We start from the raw sequence: 18,165 nt of genomic DNA, 5'->3' as shown, positions 1-18,165 counted from the left end.
AGTTTATTTGCAAGGCAGCAATGGAGAAATAGAGAACAGACTCACGGATGTGGGGAGAGGGGAGGAGAGGGTGGGATGTATGGAGGGAGTACCATGGAAACCTACATTACCACGTGTGAAATAGCCAGCGGGAACTTGCTCTGTGTCTCGGGGACTCAGGTGCTCTGTATCAACCTAGGGTGGGACGGGGTGGGAGGTGGGAGGGAGGGTCAAGAGGGAGGGGACACATGTATACCTGCGGCTGATTCAGGCTGGTGTTTGACAGAAAACAAAATTCTATAAAGCAATTATCCCTCAATTAAAAAGTAAACAAAAATAATTTGTGGGAAAAGACAGGTGGTTTTTATTCACTGAATAATTCTTCATTCTTGTTTTAAAAAGATAAAAAAAAAAGCTTGTCCTCTGCCCAGGATTAACTGCCTGTGAATAATTGTTTTCATCATTTAAGATTTTGCAGTTTCCAGAATGTTTTTTTGTCTACCATATTCATCTCATAGATATTATGTGCCTTTTCTATCTCTGTTTTATAGATGAGGAAGCCAAGAAACATGCTAAGTCAGTGCCTAAAATGACAGGCCAATTATTGACAGGAGTGATTAAAATCAGGCTCCCAGACCACGAGTCCTATCCTATCCACTATCGTGAGCTCCATCCATCATAATATGTGAAGTATTTCTTAGAGGCTGTACCCTCACTCCTGAGTTTAACTTTGCAATGTTGTAGGGTTTAGTTACCTGTTAATAACGTCTTCAGGCTATTTCCTGCCGTCGCGGGAGTTAATGTGTACTCTGAGTTGCAGCCCTACATGCACGTGAGCAGCAGTACAGGCTACATATTCCCTCCGCCTGCCTCTTCACTCCCAGTAGGAAGGAACTGCCGTAACCTAATCCCTGCGGTCAGGGCGCTGCAGCACACGCTCTCCCAAGCCTTCTGGGGCAGTTGTCTGAGGCTAAAAATGGCCTTCGCACTCGGACAAGGTGACCCGGAAAGCACGCGGCCTCCGTGTCACAGGACGTCAGAGCTGCGGACGCTTAAATAACTGGGCACCCAAGTGAAAGATTATCACTTGGCCCGAATCGCCTTCACTCATTTGCAGGAGGAGTTGAAACCTTCCCGCTGGCCCTCGCTCTGGGCACGAGACGCCCGCATGGAATGTGCCTGCTTACTTTCCCGGCCCCTTATTTACGGGCGTCCCAGCCTCGCTGCCGAGTCTCAGAGGCTGTGCAGACGCAGCTGTCGGGCTTAGACCCGCTGCCAGCGCGTACAGTAGTCAACTGCAGAGCTTGGGGGCGCCCCTCGCGCGCCATCAGAGGGTCTCGGCAGCAAAGACAAAGTTGTGGATGATCCTTTTCAACCTTTTAGAAACTCAGCTAACTCGTGTACATAGGTATGTCCAGATTTCACGTTTAATAAATGTTGACCTGCAGGCGGAAAGGTGTTGTAAAGACCCCGTCCCTTTAATGGAAGAGAAACTAAATTGGGAACAAACGGGGTGACCCCTTTCGCTATTGTTTAGCCCTGTGACCTCAGGGGCATAATATAACCTTTTATTTTCCTCCTTTGTAAACTGTAAGGGAAACAATCTGTCTCCTAATTTACTGAGGCATATTTTAAAGAAAGATGTGGTGACTGTGACGTGTTTTAGGAGCCTGGTAGAAAAGGAGTGAATGTTAATTCATGGTAGTACAGTGATTGTTAAAGGATTTAAAAACTGATGCTTAAAATGTCAAATTGTTGTTTTCCAAAGTTGGAACTACAGCTTACTTAAGCTCATTCATTCACAAGATATGCTTTGTTTGAGAGGCATACAATACTTGAATTCCTTTCCTTTTAAATATCTTTGCTGAGATAGTATGCATTTTTTTTTTGTTTGTTTGTTTTTAAAAGAAGCAGCTATTCAAAAAAGAAAGCGTTTGGTGGTTGGGCTCTTTGGCCTTGGGTACAGGCTGAGGACCACGGGTGGCAGCAACTTTGCACCAGTTGCTATGTAGGGAGGTTTGTTTTGGATTAATGCTATGGTGCTCACTACACTGAGTGGAACCGTTTCTCTCCCAATGTTTTAATCACCTCTTAAGTCTTAGGATTGCTCTCTGACTAGTTACTATGAAGATGAAGGCTTTCTTTGTGATAGCTGAGGTGGATCTGGGGAAGAATGTTTCTTCTTCCAAGAACTTCTAAAATTTCTGACCCTGAATTTTAGTTGGTACTAGATAGATTGTGTTTTAATGCTCTTTTTAAAAATCATGATTTCTTAATAAGATATTTTAATATAATCTTCTCTACTGTATTTGATGGTAAATTTTATTAGGTAACTATGAGAGCACTTAAAGCACATATTGAATTAATTATTACCATTTGATATCTTAAGGTATTATTTGTCTAGTTTTCAAGAAATGATCAAGAAAGCATCAATATATTGACATCCATTAGCTAATCACTTAATGGATCCAGAGGTTCAAAAAGGTAAGTTATTTTATGTTTCTTTATGTAATTTGACCAGTTTTAAGAAGACAAAACAACTAACAATATAAATGCTAACCTTTACAGTGTTCCCTGATGTCATAAAGAGAGCTAGGACTTTTTATTAATTGCATATATATCTGTGCTTATGTTTGCTAACCTGTAACTATCTCTAACAACATTTATTGTCTCCTGCTATACCTGATGATACATTTGAGATAATTCTGACAGGTAATAAATCAAGTATATAGACTTGCTAGGTATTAATAGAGTTTTTTTTTAATCTGCAAAAGTGGAATAAAAATTTTCCCCAGATGCTACATGCTAAATACATGATTGTGATTTCTTAGTTATTTCTTTTCAGACAGGAAGATTGCAAGAGAGATAAAAATAGTCTTATGGTTTTTACAGTTGCTTCCATGAAAGTTGATTTTAGACTATAAAATATTTCTAGCCTATGTTTATGGTCCCTCTGATGTATTAATTAGAGGCAAACACATAGTGTTATTTGACCTCTTTTGACCTCTTGGTAAGGAGAATTTAAGGTCAAATTCTACTACCAGTGGGAGTTATTTGGATTTGAGCCACTGTTTTTTTTACATCATCCTAAATATCAAGAATGGCTTTTTATAGACTATGTAATTTAACTGTTCCCATTGCCTTGAGATAAAAAGTGCAGATAGGGGCTTCCCTGGTGGTCCAGTGCTAGGACTCCACACTATCAATGCAGGTCCCCAGGTTCGATCCCTGGTAGGGAACTAGATTCCACGTGCTGCCACTAAAGATTCCACATGCCGCAGCTAGAAGCTCCTGCTTGCTGCAACTAAAGACCCTGCATGCTGCAATGAAAATCAAAGATTCTGCATGCAGCAACTAAGACCCAGTGCAGTCAAAAATAAATAAAAATTAAAAAGTGCAGACATAGGCTCTTGACATAGACTAGAAGAATTATTACCATATTTCTGTAGAACAGTTGTACAAACTTAATTACCTAGATTTCTTTCTCTCTCTGTTTTATCTACACACTTTGGATATTTTCTAATGACCGTAGTCCTGTTTTTTTCCTCCCTTTTTTAGGCGTACCAGGTGGCCTCTGCCTGGGTGAGCATCATTAGGCCAAGAGAGCTGGGTGTGTGCCCAGTGTTGGCAGCCTGCATGGCTTAATCGTGAATGGTTTAACTGTAGTAATTTTTGCAAATCTAAACACTTAAAGTCATAATCACTTTAGAGAATCCGACCATTTAGATGATTTGAATGAAGATGCGATTTCTCGGCAGTTTAGGAATAAAATCTCATCACTATCATTACTGTCAGCAACAAAGCTTGGTTTCCCCTATGCATATGGTAATTTGGCGAATTACAAAAGATATGGAAGAAGTTCAAGGTAAGGTGCAGACAGAACTAGTATGAAAATATTTTACAACATGAACAAACACAGCCCATAATAATCATCCTCGTAGCCGACTGAAGCTTTCAATACATTCACAGGCATGGTGCTGAGGGGATTAAGAGTATGGGGCAGAGTTACATGGCATTTTATTGGAAAAGCTTTCAGTAACCAGTAGAACACTCAGTTCTCAAGTACTGAAGGGTATTGGCTTTTCCCGATCTAGCTCTTTTATACTTGGTTATCTTGTGCTTGGAAAGGATGGAGCAAGCCCATAGCCCAGTGCTTCTAACTCAACACTGGCCTGAAGTTCCAAGAATTATAGGGTAGCACTTAGTTATGCACAAAGTTAGGACTATAGTGAATGCTGAAAATTCCTCTGTCTTTGGTTTCTAAGGAGATGTGGGTTTGATCCCTGGGTCAGGAAAATCCCCTGGAGAAAGAAATGGTAACTGACTCCAGTATTCTTGCCTGAGAAATCCCATGGACAGAGGAGCCTGGTGAATTGCAGTCCATGGGGTCGCAAGAGTCAGACATGACTTAGTGACTGAACAACAACAAATGGTTTCTAATGCTGCATTATAATCTAAACCGTCTAAGACTACATGCATGTCAACTGTGCCAAATCTTAGGTTGCATACCTTTGTCAACAGCTGCTCTCCAGCTGTTAGCACACGTAGCCACGTGTTATAAAGCGTGCTCTCAGGGTCCACAGCCTTGGATCAGGTTCATCCTCACCCAAGGCTCCATGATGCCTGTGCACAGTGACCCCCAAACCTGCCCATCCAGCTGCCTACCTGATCTCCTCTGTTCTGCTTTGCATTGGTTCGGTCCCTTCAAGAGGCAGATGCCAGGACAGGACTAAACATGCCTGCAATTTACAGGGGTGGGGGATGTATGCAAAGAGCCTTCCTATCCCAGGTGGCGCTGGTGGTAAAGAATCCCACCTACCAGTGCAGGAGACACAGGAAACGTGGGTTCAGTCCCCAGGTTGGGAAGATCCTCTGGAGAAGGAAATGGCTACCCACTCCAGTATTCTCGCCTGGAGAATGCCACGGACAGAAGAGCCTGGCGGGCTATAGTCATGGGGTGGCAAAGAGCTGGACACGACTAAGTGCAGTTCCCATCATAAGCAATACTGCCTTAGTATAGGAAGAAGAAAATTTGAATAATTCTATTGCTGTTTAAGAAACCAAACTGTAGTCTGAGTTAACGTTAATATACTAATTGGAGTATCAGAGTACACTAAGTTACTAATGAGAGAATCATCTATCAACACATTTTACATGTTTAAAAAGTAATCTGGATAAATATCTGCTAGATAGGACTAATCAATGTTCCAGATATTGAATAATAACCCTTAAACATGGTAATCTGCCTCAGTCAGTTCAGTCAATTCAGTCGTTCAGTCATGTCTGACTCTTTGTGACCTCGTGAAACGCAACACACCAGGCCCCCCTGTCCAACACCAATTCCCGGAGTCCACCCAAACTCATGTCCATTGAGTCAGTGATGCCATCCAACCATCTCATCCTCTGTCGTTCCCTTCTCCTCCTGCCCTCAATCTTTCCCAGCATCAGGGTCTTTTCAAATGAGTCAGCTCTTTGCATCAGGTGGCCAAAGTATTCAGCTTCAACATCAGTCCTTCCAATGAACACCCAGGACTGATCTCCTTTAGGATGGACTGGTTGGATCTCCTTGCAGTCCAAGGGACTCTCGTCTTCTCCAACACCACAGTTCAAAAGCATCAATTCTTCTGTGTTCAGCTTTCAATATAGTCCAACTCTCACATCCATACATGACTACTGGAAAAACCATAGCCTTGACTAGATGGACCTTTGGTGGCAAATTAATGTTTCTGCTTTTTAATATGCTGTCTAGGTTGGTCATAACTTTCCTTCCAAGGAGTAAGCGTCTTTTAATTTCATGGCTGCAGTCACCATCTGCAGTGATTTTGGAGCCCCCCAAAAATAAAGTCTCTCACTGTTTCCACTATTTCCCCATCTATTTGCCATGAAGTGATGGGACCAGATGCCATGATCTTCGTTTTCTGAATGTTGAGCTTTAAGCCAACTTTTTCACTCTCCTCCTTCACTTTCATCAAGAGGCTCTATAGTTCTTCTTCGCTTTCTGCATAAGGGTGGTGTCATCTGCATATCTGAGGTTATTGATATTTCTCCCGGCAATCTTGATTCCAGCTTGTGCTTCCTCCAGCCCAGCGTTTCTCATGATGTACTCTGCATAGAAGTGAAATAAGCAGGGTGACAATATACAGCCTTGACGTACTCCTTTTCCTATTTGAAACCAGTCTGTTGTTGTTGTTCCAAATCGGCCTCGGATATCTTCAAAGCTCAGGGTTGAATGTCAAGTTTGAACATCACTTGTTGCCCTCCAGGGAGGAGTCTACCACTGCCTGGCGAGCCCACAAAGTCCCACAGGGCTCCCAGACGCGAGGCTTGCTGCCTCACTGCAGACTGGTGCGTCTTTTGTCTAGATGATTAGGACTTCCAGTTCACTTCTAACGTAGCCTCCACTGCTGCCGCCAGAAGGAAATTCTCAAATATCAAATTCGTCGGGGTCAGTTCTCCTCCTCATGATAGTCATTGGCTCCTGCTCACCCTGTAGAAGAAAGGTCAGTTCTGCCCCCGGGTCATCCCCGCCTGCCTCTTCCGGCTGGCTTCCGACACCAGCTCGAGATCCTCCCGGCTCGCGGAGCCTGCCTCCACACCCCGGCGGGCGCTGTCTCCCCCGACCTCCCGCCTGCCCTTCCCTGCCTGGCAGCCCTCGTCTTCCCTCTGCCGCATTTCAGATGTCTCCTCCTGAGGATGCTTCTCCTGATCCGGCCAAACGGCGGGGTTTCCCATCGCTCATCAGAAGTATTTCTTTTATCCCATGGTGGTACTATTCTAGCAGCAGGCTCTGGGTACAACCACATTTGGTTCTACCGCACCCCCCCACCCCCAGCTGGAACCTGAGCAGTCTCAGTGAAAAGTGAATTTTCTTTCTTCGGCAGATGTGTTGATAGTTACCATTTGAGCCACTTAATGGACGTTACAGCCTCTTGTGTAACACAGGGAGCTCAGCCCGGGGCCCTGTGATGACCCAGCTGGGTGGGATGGGGGTAGGGTGGGAGGGGGGTAGGGTGGGAGGGAGGCTCAAGAGGGAGGGAACGTATATGCATATATACACACTTGTGTGCTAAGTCGCTCAGTCCTGGCCGACTCTTTGTGACTCTATGGACTGTAGCCCGCCAGGCTCCTCTGTCCATGGGATTCTCCAGGCAAGAATACTGGAGTGGGTTGCCATTCTCTGCTCCAGGGGATCTTCCCAACCCAGGGATTGAACCCACGTCTCTTATGTCTCTTGCATTGGCAGGAGGGTTCTCTACCACTAGCATCACCTGGGAAACCCCCCCACCCACCACACACACACACACACACACACACACACACATATACATATAAAGGTTTACATACACACACACATATATATACTTACAACTGATTCATGTTGTACAACTAACACAGCATTGTAAAGCAATTATCCTCCAATTAAAAAATCCATTCTGGTGAAAAACTTACAGCCTCTATATATTCTTGAAACTAAGCAGACATCCAGACCAAAAAAAACCATTTGTGAAAACAGCATAAGAGAATCAGCTTTAACATAAGGGCCTGAGAACTTGACATTGCTGAGCCTTTCAGAATTCTAGTTTTCAGGTTTGCCTGTGACCATTCACTAATCTGAAAATACCTTTAACATCTTTAAAAAAACTCTCTAAGTATTTCTAAGAAGCACATGACATTCATCTTTGAATAGAAGATTCTATTGAATGACAGTCTCTTTCATTTAGTTGAGGGGTTTTTACTTTAAATTTTGCTGACAGGTCTTCATGACAGCCCTCAAATGGAAGCTTAAATTCACTTGTCATAGCTGTTAAAGAATTTTTTTTTCATGTATTTCTGTGATCTGACCCTTCCATCTAGTATTGCTGTTATTGACCTTAAAAGTATAAAAGAGAAGAATACAGACAGAACCTGCGTTTTTGAAGGCTTGTTGCAATCCAGCCTTGAAAGCCAATTCACTGTTGAATTTTCCTCTTAAGAAAATCATCATTGTAACGTGGCAGAATCTTGCTAATTTTTACTTTGTAATTGAAACCGTTTTAGTTCTCCAGAGGACAAGAGCACCTGGTAGATTTTATTCACGATCAGCAAAGATTTAATAGCAGGAAAATGGTGTTAAGCCTTTATTGTATCAAGAGCATTAAGACAGATATGCCTAAAATTGCAACATTATTGTAATGGTTTCTTGATTATGTTTTATTTATAATTTGTTTTAATATTTGTTTCAATATTAAATTCATTAATAATAATGCTATAAGATTATAGTAGATAGCTTATACCTTACAGGTATAGGACTTCCCTGGGAGCTCAGATGGTAAGGAATCTGCCTGCAAGGCAGGAGACCTGGGTTCGATTCCTGGGTTGGGAAGATCCCCTGGAGAAGGAAATGGCAACCCACTCCAGTATTCTTGCCTGGAGAATCCCATGGACAGAGTAGCCTGCTGGGCTATAGTCCATGGGGTTGCAAAGAGTTGGATGCAACTGAGCGACTAACATACACAGGTATAGATATCAGAAATTTTCTGCTTTTTGTGTAGGGAAGCCAAAATTCCACATATTGTGTAACATTTCCTAGTTTTAGTTATTTGTCCTGGGGCTGAGTGCTAGATTACAAGGCAGGAATATGTGTAGAAAATTGTTCTTTGGAAGTGTAAATTAGAATTCTGTTGATAAGGCTATTAACTTTTGGAGAAAAGTGCTCTTCGCGTCTTACCTAAAAACCAAAGAATATCCACTAATTCATTGACCTTCTCACGATTCAATCCCATAATCAACAAATAGCCAGACATACTCTCTGGGGACCTGTTCTTTGCGTGTTATGTTTGGAGCACAGATCTCCCCCTCTTATTACAACAAGGCGATGTTAGGGATGCCCTGTACAAGTGCAGCTTCTCCGTTAGGTTCCTGCCCAGTGGCTCTTGTCATCAGCCTCGAAACGGGTGGTGATATCGCTGAAACACTGCGTGCGTGCTGGTCCATGCTAAACTGATTCAGTCTTGTCCGACTCTGTGCAACTGTCGCCCGCCAGGCTCCTCCGTCCGTGGAATTCAGGCAAGAATCCTGGAGTGGGTATCCATTTCCTTCTCCAGAGGGTCTTCCTGACCCAGAAATGGAAGCTGTGTCTCTTAATGACCCTGCATCGGCAGGTGGGTTCTTCACGACTCGTGCCACTTGGGAAGCTCCTGTCTTTTAATTTAAATAAATAACTGTTCTTGAAATTGTTAGCCCTGGGAGCTCCCTGGTGGCCCAGTGTTTAAGACTTGGTGATTTCACTGCCATAGGCTGGGTTCAGTCCCTGGTCAGGAAACAAACCCTGCAAGTCTTGAAGCAAGCCTCCCCCCCCAATTTTTTTTTACCTCAAAATCTTTAAATATAAGTTAATGCTAAAAAAACAGCAGAGTTTTGCTTTTTTTTTTTTTTTAATTTGGCTGGGCCAGGTCCAAGTTGCTGCTTGTGGGATCTAGCTCCCTGAGCAGGGGTTGAACCCAGGCTAGGGATCAGTCTCCTGCACTAGGAGCCCGGAATCTTAACTGCTGGACCACCAGGGAAGTCCCTGAAGTTTTAAGCTGGATGTAATTGTGTGTGTGTGTGTTTGCTTTTAAAATCCCATGTATTACATTTGGACAAATAATTTTAAATACCCAAATTCAGTATATTTTGATTTCCTGCTATCAATTATGGAATATTTTTTTATGAGTGTCCCTTCCTATGGAATGACTGATGTTCATATAGTCTTTAAATTCAAAGGAGAATACTAATATAAAATACTGTCAGTTAAATTTTCTTCAGCCTGACAGTGTCTGCTATAGGATATGTGGTCATCCTAGGTGCATAACTAATTTCCAATGACCATGTACAATGGTAGAATTGTGTTCTTTTAGGGTGTATATGCAATTAATCCCTAAGTAAAGAATCTGCCTGCAATACAGGAGGCCCAGGAGTCTCGGATTCAATCCCTGGGTTGGGAAGATCCCCTGGAGAGGAAATGGCAACCCACTCCAGTATTTCTGCCTGGGAAATCCCAGAGACAGAGCTTGGCAGGCTACAGTTCATGGGTCACAAAGGGTCAGACACGGCAGAACAACTAAACAACCACCTCCACCACAACAACGCGCAATTAACAGTGGTTGTTGTTTCATGAAATCTCTTAGAAGATCCTTTAATTTGGAGTGGTAAGTCATTTTTTTATTACATAATATATTCACATATGTATTTTTAATCTCATTTCCTTATAGAAGTAAAAATGTGGTCATTCTTGGAAAAAAAATGACTAGCTCTATTTATTTACATTTGTTATTGCACTGTAGTTGTTAGGACGGCAGCGCTGATCTGGTCAACCAAGCTGTAAAAGAGAGTGCAAAGTCAGAGACGTCGGCGGTGTGGTAGCGGTAAACACTCACCGACAAAGTTTTTATATCAAAGACTGGAATCCTAGGGGGTGCTCCTGGGATTTCTTGTGCTCTAACGTCTATTAATCCCCGATACCTTAGGTGACTTGTCAAAGAAGTGCTGCATTTATAAGGAGTTTGCAAGGAGGCCCAAGCAGGCACATTCGACTAAAGGTCAAGGAAGCAATTAAAGTTCTCAGCTTTCCCCTAAAGACCTTCTGCAGCTCTCTGCTGTCCCCCCAGCTTCCCATCTTAGCAAGGCAAGTGAATCTAGCAAAATGAAAGTTAAAGTTCAAATACAACGTCATTACCAATATCACTTGCTTCCTGGAGCTCTTCCCGAATGTGGGAGCATGCTGTTGTTTCAGGAGGAATACAGTGGGATATGTCAGAAGAGGTGTCTCTTGCTTAAGACTCTGCGTTTTTCAGCAGTTTGTTTTCTCTGCATCTCTGCCAAGGTCAGTGTGAGTGCTGGGGGAGTGGGAGGGTGGCCTGGCCGTGGAACGCCATGAGGTTAGAGTTCTTTGGAGGGCGCTTGGTTCTGTCTGGGTCTGTTCAGGGATCACAGAATTTAGGACAGGAAATCATCTTGGCTCAAGTCCCTGCTGGATGGTGGCCGCTGAGGGAGTCTTCCAACAAGGGCAGACTTCATCTCCTTCTTGCCACTGTGCTCCCAGAATGCTACGGAATGATGTTACTGGAGCTCATGGGACAGTTTGCTAACTATTGGGTGGTTCAGAAAGTTTGTTCGAGTTTTTCAGTAAGATGCTGTGGAAAAACCTTTTGGCCAACTCAGTACGTCTTCTCTTAGGACTCAAGGACTCAAGACAGCCTCTCACCCCTGTTTTTGCCTCAATGCCATGGAGAAACTGCAAAATCTCCTGGGGCTTTGAGCCCAGCATTTTTAAAACTGATGCCAAACTCCTCATTTTTTTTTTTTTTAACCTTTGCATGTTTCCCCTTTCCTAAAATTTTGGGACTTATTTTAATGATAAAAGTTTGCTCGTTTTTGAGGAAAATTGCTTTGTTACTTTTAGGAAGAATAGATTTAAAAATTGCTGGTGTCAGATTTTGGTTTGAAGTTAGGGAGAATTGTGAATCATCAAATTTTCTAATTGCAGAATGGGCTGCTTGTGAAGGAACAAGTTCACCCTCATTGGAAATATTCAGAGAGGCTGAACAAGCTGGGCATGTTGTTCAACCCCAAAGGAACATGAGTTTCCTGGATGAGGTGCAAGCTGAGACCGGGAGGCGGCCACTGTGTTTTCCGTCTGACGTTCAAGGGTTGGATGACATTTGACTTTGGAGTGTCATATCTGTTTTGAAAGTATGAATGATGGCAAGGTTGGAAAGTGTGAAGGTTTTAACTTTTGAGATTTGGGAAATAAATTTCCCAAGAGAAACTTGTCTTCTTCTATGGAGATCAGAATGAGGAATTTTTGTACTTGCCCCAAATTTCTTGGAAATGTTTTTGTTTTCTGTTTGTTTACTTACTTGTTTTTGGGCCTCAGGACAGAGGTGTGAGCGAGTCATACCCTTCATGTCATGGTATGTGGGCATCATCTCAGCAAGACACCCCTGTTGTGTGTGTATCTGTCTGTCTTGTCTCATTCATTCTTTTTACCCATTTCATACTTCCTTTCCCTTTCCAGCTTCTTTCTGGCAACCTTTCTAGTGTGTTTGATGTAGGTCTTTGACAAATATTTTCACACATATCCACTTAAGGACTTGTGTAAAAATTTAGAATAGGGAGTAGGATTGCTGGCTTGTAGAATATTTATATATAAATTAACAAAATACCATAAGATTGCTCTCCAGAAAGCAACATTTTGTATTCTTACCAGTGAAACTTATCCGATATTGTCAATGTTAAGATGTCATGTGTTGCCCCCAAACAATAATATAAAAATAAGTAATAATAATATAATTGATGGATGGTATCACATGTCTTTTGTCTGGATAAAGGCAGGTCATAACGGATCTGCTGCATTGAAATAACTGAAATTGCACCGTGATGCCAATATGAATAGTTGAGATCTTAGATTCCATCACCAGTCTTTCTTTTGTTCTAAATGAATAGATTGGTAGCCTTTATTTATTTATTTTTCTTGGTTGCTAGCCTTTAAAATATGTTGCTTTTTAAAAAAAGTCTATCAGTTATTGTTTATTTCACATAGCATTGCAGAAATGACTAGCAGTTGATTTCAACCTCAGTAAAAAATCAGAAAGATGTTGTCCCAATGTATGAAATGTCAGCTTCTGTTAAGAGCTGTTTTCAAGTAGTTTACCTCACTATCATTACGTTGCAGCTGAAGTCAATGACTGGTCAGAAGTAACTTAGAATAAGTGGAAATGCTGCATTTCCAGCAGATTCTTCTCCTTTGCCATGGTTTTACTGCCATAACCACAACCACTGCCTTTTTCTTTTCCTTTCAGAGAGCAGAGAAGATGACGATGACAGGACAGTGGTTGCAGAGATCAGGCGGAGATGTTTTGTTCCAGCGTTTGTAACAACTGTCCCCTGGGAGGGGTTTCATTTCGCTGGTCATGAGATTCGGATCAATGAAGCCACGGATTATTATGGTGCTGTTGTTTGGCCATCGGTATAATTTCATACAAAATTTGCTAAATTTAAATTATTTTTCATCCAATTTTGTTTATTATTGTGTACTATTTGGAAGGAGAAGAGAGGTCCCATAGTTCTATTTTGTTACCTCAAGCAACAGTAAAATTTAGAAATCAAGAAATTGGGGAAATGCTCCCACCAATTTTATTTCTGACTTGTAGGGTTAATAAAGACTTGTTTACACATTCAGTTTTTGGTTACTATAGGTCACAAAAGTTTAGAATTGTACACATTTTTATTTCCCATTTAACTGGGCTGTATTTGAGTTAAACAATTATAATGAAATCTGTGTCAGTCTCAACATGCAGAATATTCTAGAAGGCCAACACTCATTTATCAATTGTCCTACAAAGGGCAGCCCCCTCTACTCTCTGCCCCAATCTTGAACATATATTTCTTTAAAATGACTCTTATTATTAGAAGTTGCTTCCTTTAAAGATAATCAAGCCTAAGTAACTGAACTCTATATTCTCAGTTCTCTTCCCTCCCCAACAATCCCCAAAGACTTTTTCTATCTTAAATGTTGAATCTATTGGAGAATGTGCTTCTGTGGATAATTTTCTGTAGAGATGTGTATATACACACACATACACTCACATGTGCGTGTGTGCTCAGGTGCGTAGTTGTATCTGTTTGCGCCCCCGTGGACTGCAGCCCCCCAGGCTCCTCTGTCCATGGAATTTCGCAGGCAAGAATGCTAGAGTGGGTTGCCATTTCCTCCTCCAGGGGATCCTCCCAGCCCAGGGATTGAACCCACATCTCCTATGTCTCCTGCATTGGCAGGCAGATTCTTTACCACCGTGCCACCTGGGAAGCCCACTCTCCCACGTGCTCATATGCGTATTATAGCATTAGTGGGGTATTTGTCTAATAGAGTTTAATATTGCTTTCTGTGATTACTTACTAAGCACTGTTTTTTGTTTTTTTTTGCATTTTCATAGGCCCTTGTTCTGTGCTATTTTCTGGAAACTAACGTAAAGCAGTATAACATGGCCGACAAAAATGTGATTGAGATTGGAGCCGGAACAGGGCTCGTCTCCATTGTGGCGAGTTTACTTGGTAAGTAGCTGCGTTAGACCAAATGGGATCAGAGATCCCAATGATCTGATATCATTAGTTGCTTTTGCTGTCCATTTACTATGCCTGGAGAATTCTGTGGACTCTATAGTCCAGGGGTAGCAAAGAGTTGGACGCAACTGAGCGACTTTCACTTTCATTTTACTATAACCTAGGCCTATTTTTTTTTTCACTATAAATGATAGTTTACTTTGAAATTCTCCTCCTGATAGAAAGTTGGTCCCAGTTTCTCATAATTGAGTCTTTGTACATATTTTTTTTTTGTACATTTATTCCCCCCCTCATTCCACCACCCCCCAGGCTTGTCTTGTTTGCCTTCTTATTTCTGATATTAAGAAATATCTTTTAGTTTTTTCCTATTTTTATTTATTTCTTGTTTTCTTTTGAAAAATTTTATGTATTTTTCAATTGAAGGATAATTGCTTTACAATACTGTGTTGATTTCTGCTCTTCATCAACATGAATCAGGGCCTGTTTTCAAGCCCTTCATGCTTTGAATGGGCTTCATTAAGAAACTTTAACAGTGTTAAAGTCACCTAACTGGTTTCTTTCCGAATTTTCTGGGAAGCTATATTAGTTCTTCTCCTGGGGTGTAGGTCACAAGCGCATTCTAGCCGGCATGTATATCCTGGCATTCTGGCTGCTGGAGAACGTGTGAAATATGAGGCATAGGCAGAGCTGACTGCTGCGGACTCTTCCTTCTTTATTTAAATTTCAGCCCCATTTCAACATCCCCATGCACTTGGTATATTACTTTTGGGTTTTGAAGTCATTTTCTTTTATGAAAAAGCACCTGTTAGAATAGAGAAAGAGTGTTAGAAATCATGTCTGCTTCTAAGTTTAGGCACGTGTCCTTGAATTTATTTTCTCAGTTATTTCCATTCTTCTTTTGTGATCGCTTGTTCTCTCACCAGCATCTTCTTTTCCAACTAAATGTGTGATGGTCTCTACGTGTGTCTGAGCCTGCTTCAATCTTTTTGTTGTTGTTATCTTATTCACAACCGTAATTTATCTGCCTTCTCTGATGTGCGTGGCCCAAATCCGTCTTGATTTCCTTGATCTTCAGAAGTGCACACCTGCCACTCTAAAATCTTGAGAAGAGTTCAAGATCTAGCAATTTACAACTTTCTAAAGCACTGGAGAAATACAGGACCCTTGAAACCCTCCCCAAATATTTTATTTATTTTTTTTTAAATTGCTCTGTCTTGACATTGCTTTGAAAGTCACCATTCTGCTTAGTATGGCTAGTGTCAGAGGTCCTGTTGGATTTATACCTGAAAGCTTCCTCATCGAAGAGCAGAATTTGTGTTTTGGGAAGTTGTTCATTCATTAAAAAGAATCAGTCCTTTTGGTCTGTTCGTATAACTTGACACAAGCCTCAGAAGATGGAAGCTTTGTTTAGTCAATGGTGGTGTTCACCTCTAGACACAAAGCTTGTATGACTTGATACAAGCCTCAGAAGATGGAAGCTTTGTTTAGTCAGTGGTGGTGTTCACCTCTAGACACGAAGCTCTTCACAGTCAGCCCCAGTGCCTCAGCTCAGTCGCACAGTCGTGTCCGACTCTTTGCAACCCCATGGGCTGCAGCACGCCAGGCCTCCCTGTCCATCAGTAACTTCCAGAGTTTACTCAAACTCATGTTCATTGAGTCGGTGACGCCATCAACCATCTCATCCTCTGTCGACCCCTTCAGATAGTTTATATTCCTTTGGGTGAAGGGCAGTGGAGGGAGGAGTCATTTCTTATCTTGGGATCTTAAAAAGATTTGTTGAAATTGATAGACCTCCCTCTGTACACACACAGACACACACACACACACACAGACACACACACACACACACACACGAATGCAGAGACTTTTATTTCTGTGATTCTACCAATGAAATGTATATTTCCCTCCCGTTTTAACAGTTTCCAGAAATAGAGTCAATAGCCAGAGAAATTTGCCATCATGGGTGAGAAATGGGTTCTAAACTGGTCTGGGGTGAAATGGATTCCCCTCCAGATCTGTTCTCTTGTTCCTTTTGCGAGTCTGTTCTTGTCCGATCATGTAGATTTCAGACAAGTCTAGACTTAGTTGCACATTGTTTTCAGGCTCTCCCACTGCTCAGAATTCATGTCAGGGGACAAATTGTTTTGATTTTCGGTGTACAGTTTCCTCCTGAAAATGACCACCAGTATTCGCTTTTAACTGTGGGTTTCTTCGTATGTTTTTCACCTGAGCCTTCTGTTCTGCGTGTGACTTTTGGGTGTGTGAGCTGTCTGTGCAGGTTGTGTGTGCACGCGTGCTCTGTCACCCAGCTGTGTCCGACCCTTTGTGACCCCGTGGACTGTAGCCCGCCAGGCCCCTCTGTCCGTGGGATTTCCCAGGCAAAAATACTGGAGTGGGCTGCTCTTTCCTCCTCCAGGGGACCTTCCTGTCCCGGGGATCGGATCTGCGTCTCCTGCATCGGCAGGTGCATTCTTTACCTTCTGAGCCACCTGGGACGCCCCAGATGCAGGTTGTCAGAGTCAGGCTTATGATGGGGTCAGGCTGAAACCATGGGGTGAGCCTGCGTGTCCTGATACTTTCCATGTAGTGACACGGGGAGCTCGTCTCTCCCGCCTCCACTTCTCCCACTTAAGCACTTCCTGGTCAGTGATGGGGTGCTCAGAGGGTCACTCATTCGCTCTCCCAGGACTGGAGCTCAGGTTTCTTTTAGGGGAGACCCTGTTCCAAACCAGTGAGGATACCAAAGCCTTTGAATTTCCCTTCCTTTTGATGTTTTAAGTAGATAAATAGAAAATAACAGCAAGAATAACAAAACAAAACTGACCCCAAAAAACAAAACAAAACCCAGGAGAACACAAAAGTGCAAAGATGTAAAAGCATCAATACCTGGCGAACCCAATCGTGTGTAAGGGGAGGCGCAGAGCTGCCTTAGCATCCATTTTGGAGGGGTTTCCCTCCTGCGCGTGCCGTGTCCTCGGCGTGGGGCTAGCCTTCGTGTCGAACTGCAGAGTGCGTGGTGGTTCACGCGCCGATGGCTCACCTCGCCCCATGAAGGCTCCTTTCCCTGCCGCTCTTTGCTTCCCAGGTGCACACGTGACTGCCACAGATTTACCCGAGGTACTTGGAAACCTGCAGTATAATATTTCCCGAAACACCAAAATGAAAGCTAAGCATCTGCCGCAGGTCAAAGAGCTCTCCTGGGGTGTGGCTCTAGACAAGAACTTCCCCAGGGCTTCCACCAACTTCGACTACATCCTGGCAGCCGACGTCGTCTACGCTCACCCGTTTCTCGAAGAACTCCTCATTACCTTTGACCATCTGTGCAAAGAAACCACCGTCATCCTCTGGGTCATGAAATTCAGGCTGGAGAAGGAAAATAAATTTGTAGATAGATTTGAGCAGTTGTTTGACCTGGAGGAGATTTCTAGTTTCCCTAGCTTGAATATTAAGTTGTATAAAGCGATGAAGAGAAATCTGAAGAGTGTGTGTTATCCTCAGAGGAGGACATGGAAAGCGAAGGCAATTTCTGGTAGATTATTGCTTTAACAAAGACCCTCGATAATCTGATTGTAACACTGACTTTCCCAAGGGGAAACACACACAGACACACACACAGACATACAGACACACACACACACACACACACACGTGCGCACGCACGCGCGCGCGTGCACCTCACCCCAGGCAGTAATGTTCCCAGATATAGCATGTGGATCTAGAGAATGGCAAAGCCATTGTGTGCTAATTGATTAGAACAAGGTCTGCTTTCCTTATCTTTCTATAGCACCATCTTTAATTATTATCATCTTTTTTATTATTATTATTTTATTTTATTTTATTATTATCATCTTAATACATGGTGCAGTCATTGTTAAGGTATAACTGTTGAACAATGGTTTTTAATGAACAATGGTTTTTAATAATGGTGTCTCTAACATAAGCTTATGGGATTCTCTCTTTAGAAATAAAGAAATGGACTCTAGTGAGCTCACAAATAAATCAGAAAAGGCAGACATAGGATGTGGTGTGAGATTACTGTGGCTTTGTCAGTGCCAGCTTATGCGTGGTCTGTCTTCTCTGCTCGGCAGGGTGGGTCTCCAGCCCAACCCC

General features: G+C 42.6%; 1 protein-coding gene across 1 annotated transcript; it reads left to right on the top strand.

The window, feature by feature from the left end:
* Nucleotides 1-220: 220 nt before the first annotated feature.
* On the top strand, nucleotides 221-18,068 carry LOC110130170 (protein-lysine methyltransferase METTL21E). Its single transcript, XM_070471428.1, has 5 exons — nucleotides 221-1,387; nucleotides 2,369-2,463; nucleotides 12,798-12,964; nucleotides 13,929-14,046; nucleotides 17,141-18,068. The coding sequence occupies exons 2-5, from the start codon at nucleotides 2,442-2,444 to the stop codon at nucleotides 17,599-17,601; spliced, it is 768 nt and encodes a 255-aa protein (XP_070327529.1). The 5' UTR covers nucleotides 221-1,387; nucleotides 2,369-2,441; the 3' UTR covers nucleotides 17,602-18,068.
* The last annotated feature ends 97 nt before the right edge of the window (nucleotides 18,069-18,165 follow it).

This window comes from Odocoileus virginianus, chromosome 8 (genome assembly GCF_023699985.2).
Source record: "Odocoileus virginianus isolate 20LAN1187 ecotype Illinois chromosome 8, Ovbor_1.2, whole genome shotgun sequence".
NCBI classification, from domain to species: domain Eukaryota; kingdom Metazoa; phylum Chordata; class Mammalia; order Artiodactyla; family Cervidae; genus Odocoileus; species Odocoileus virginianus.
This window is presented reverse-complemented; position numbering and strand designations above follow the sequence as displayed.

Excerpts from the sequence above, each read along its gene's own strand:
- LOC110130170 (XM_070471428.1), top strand. The coding sequence starts at position 2,442 with ATGGATCCAGAGGTTCAAAAAG. Across the intron at positions 2,464-12,797 it reads GGATCCAGAGGTTCAAAAAG|AGAGCAGAGAAGATGACGAT; the intron begins GTAAGTTATTTT and ends TTTTCCTTTCAG. Across the intron at positions 14,047-17,140 it reads CATTGTGGCGAGTTTACTTG|GTGCACACGTGACTGCCACA; the intron begins GTAAGTAGCTGC and ends TTTGCTTCCCAG.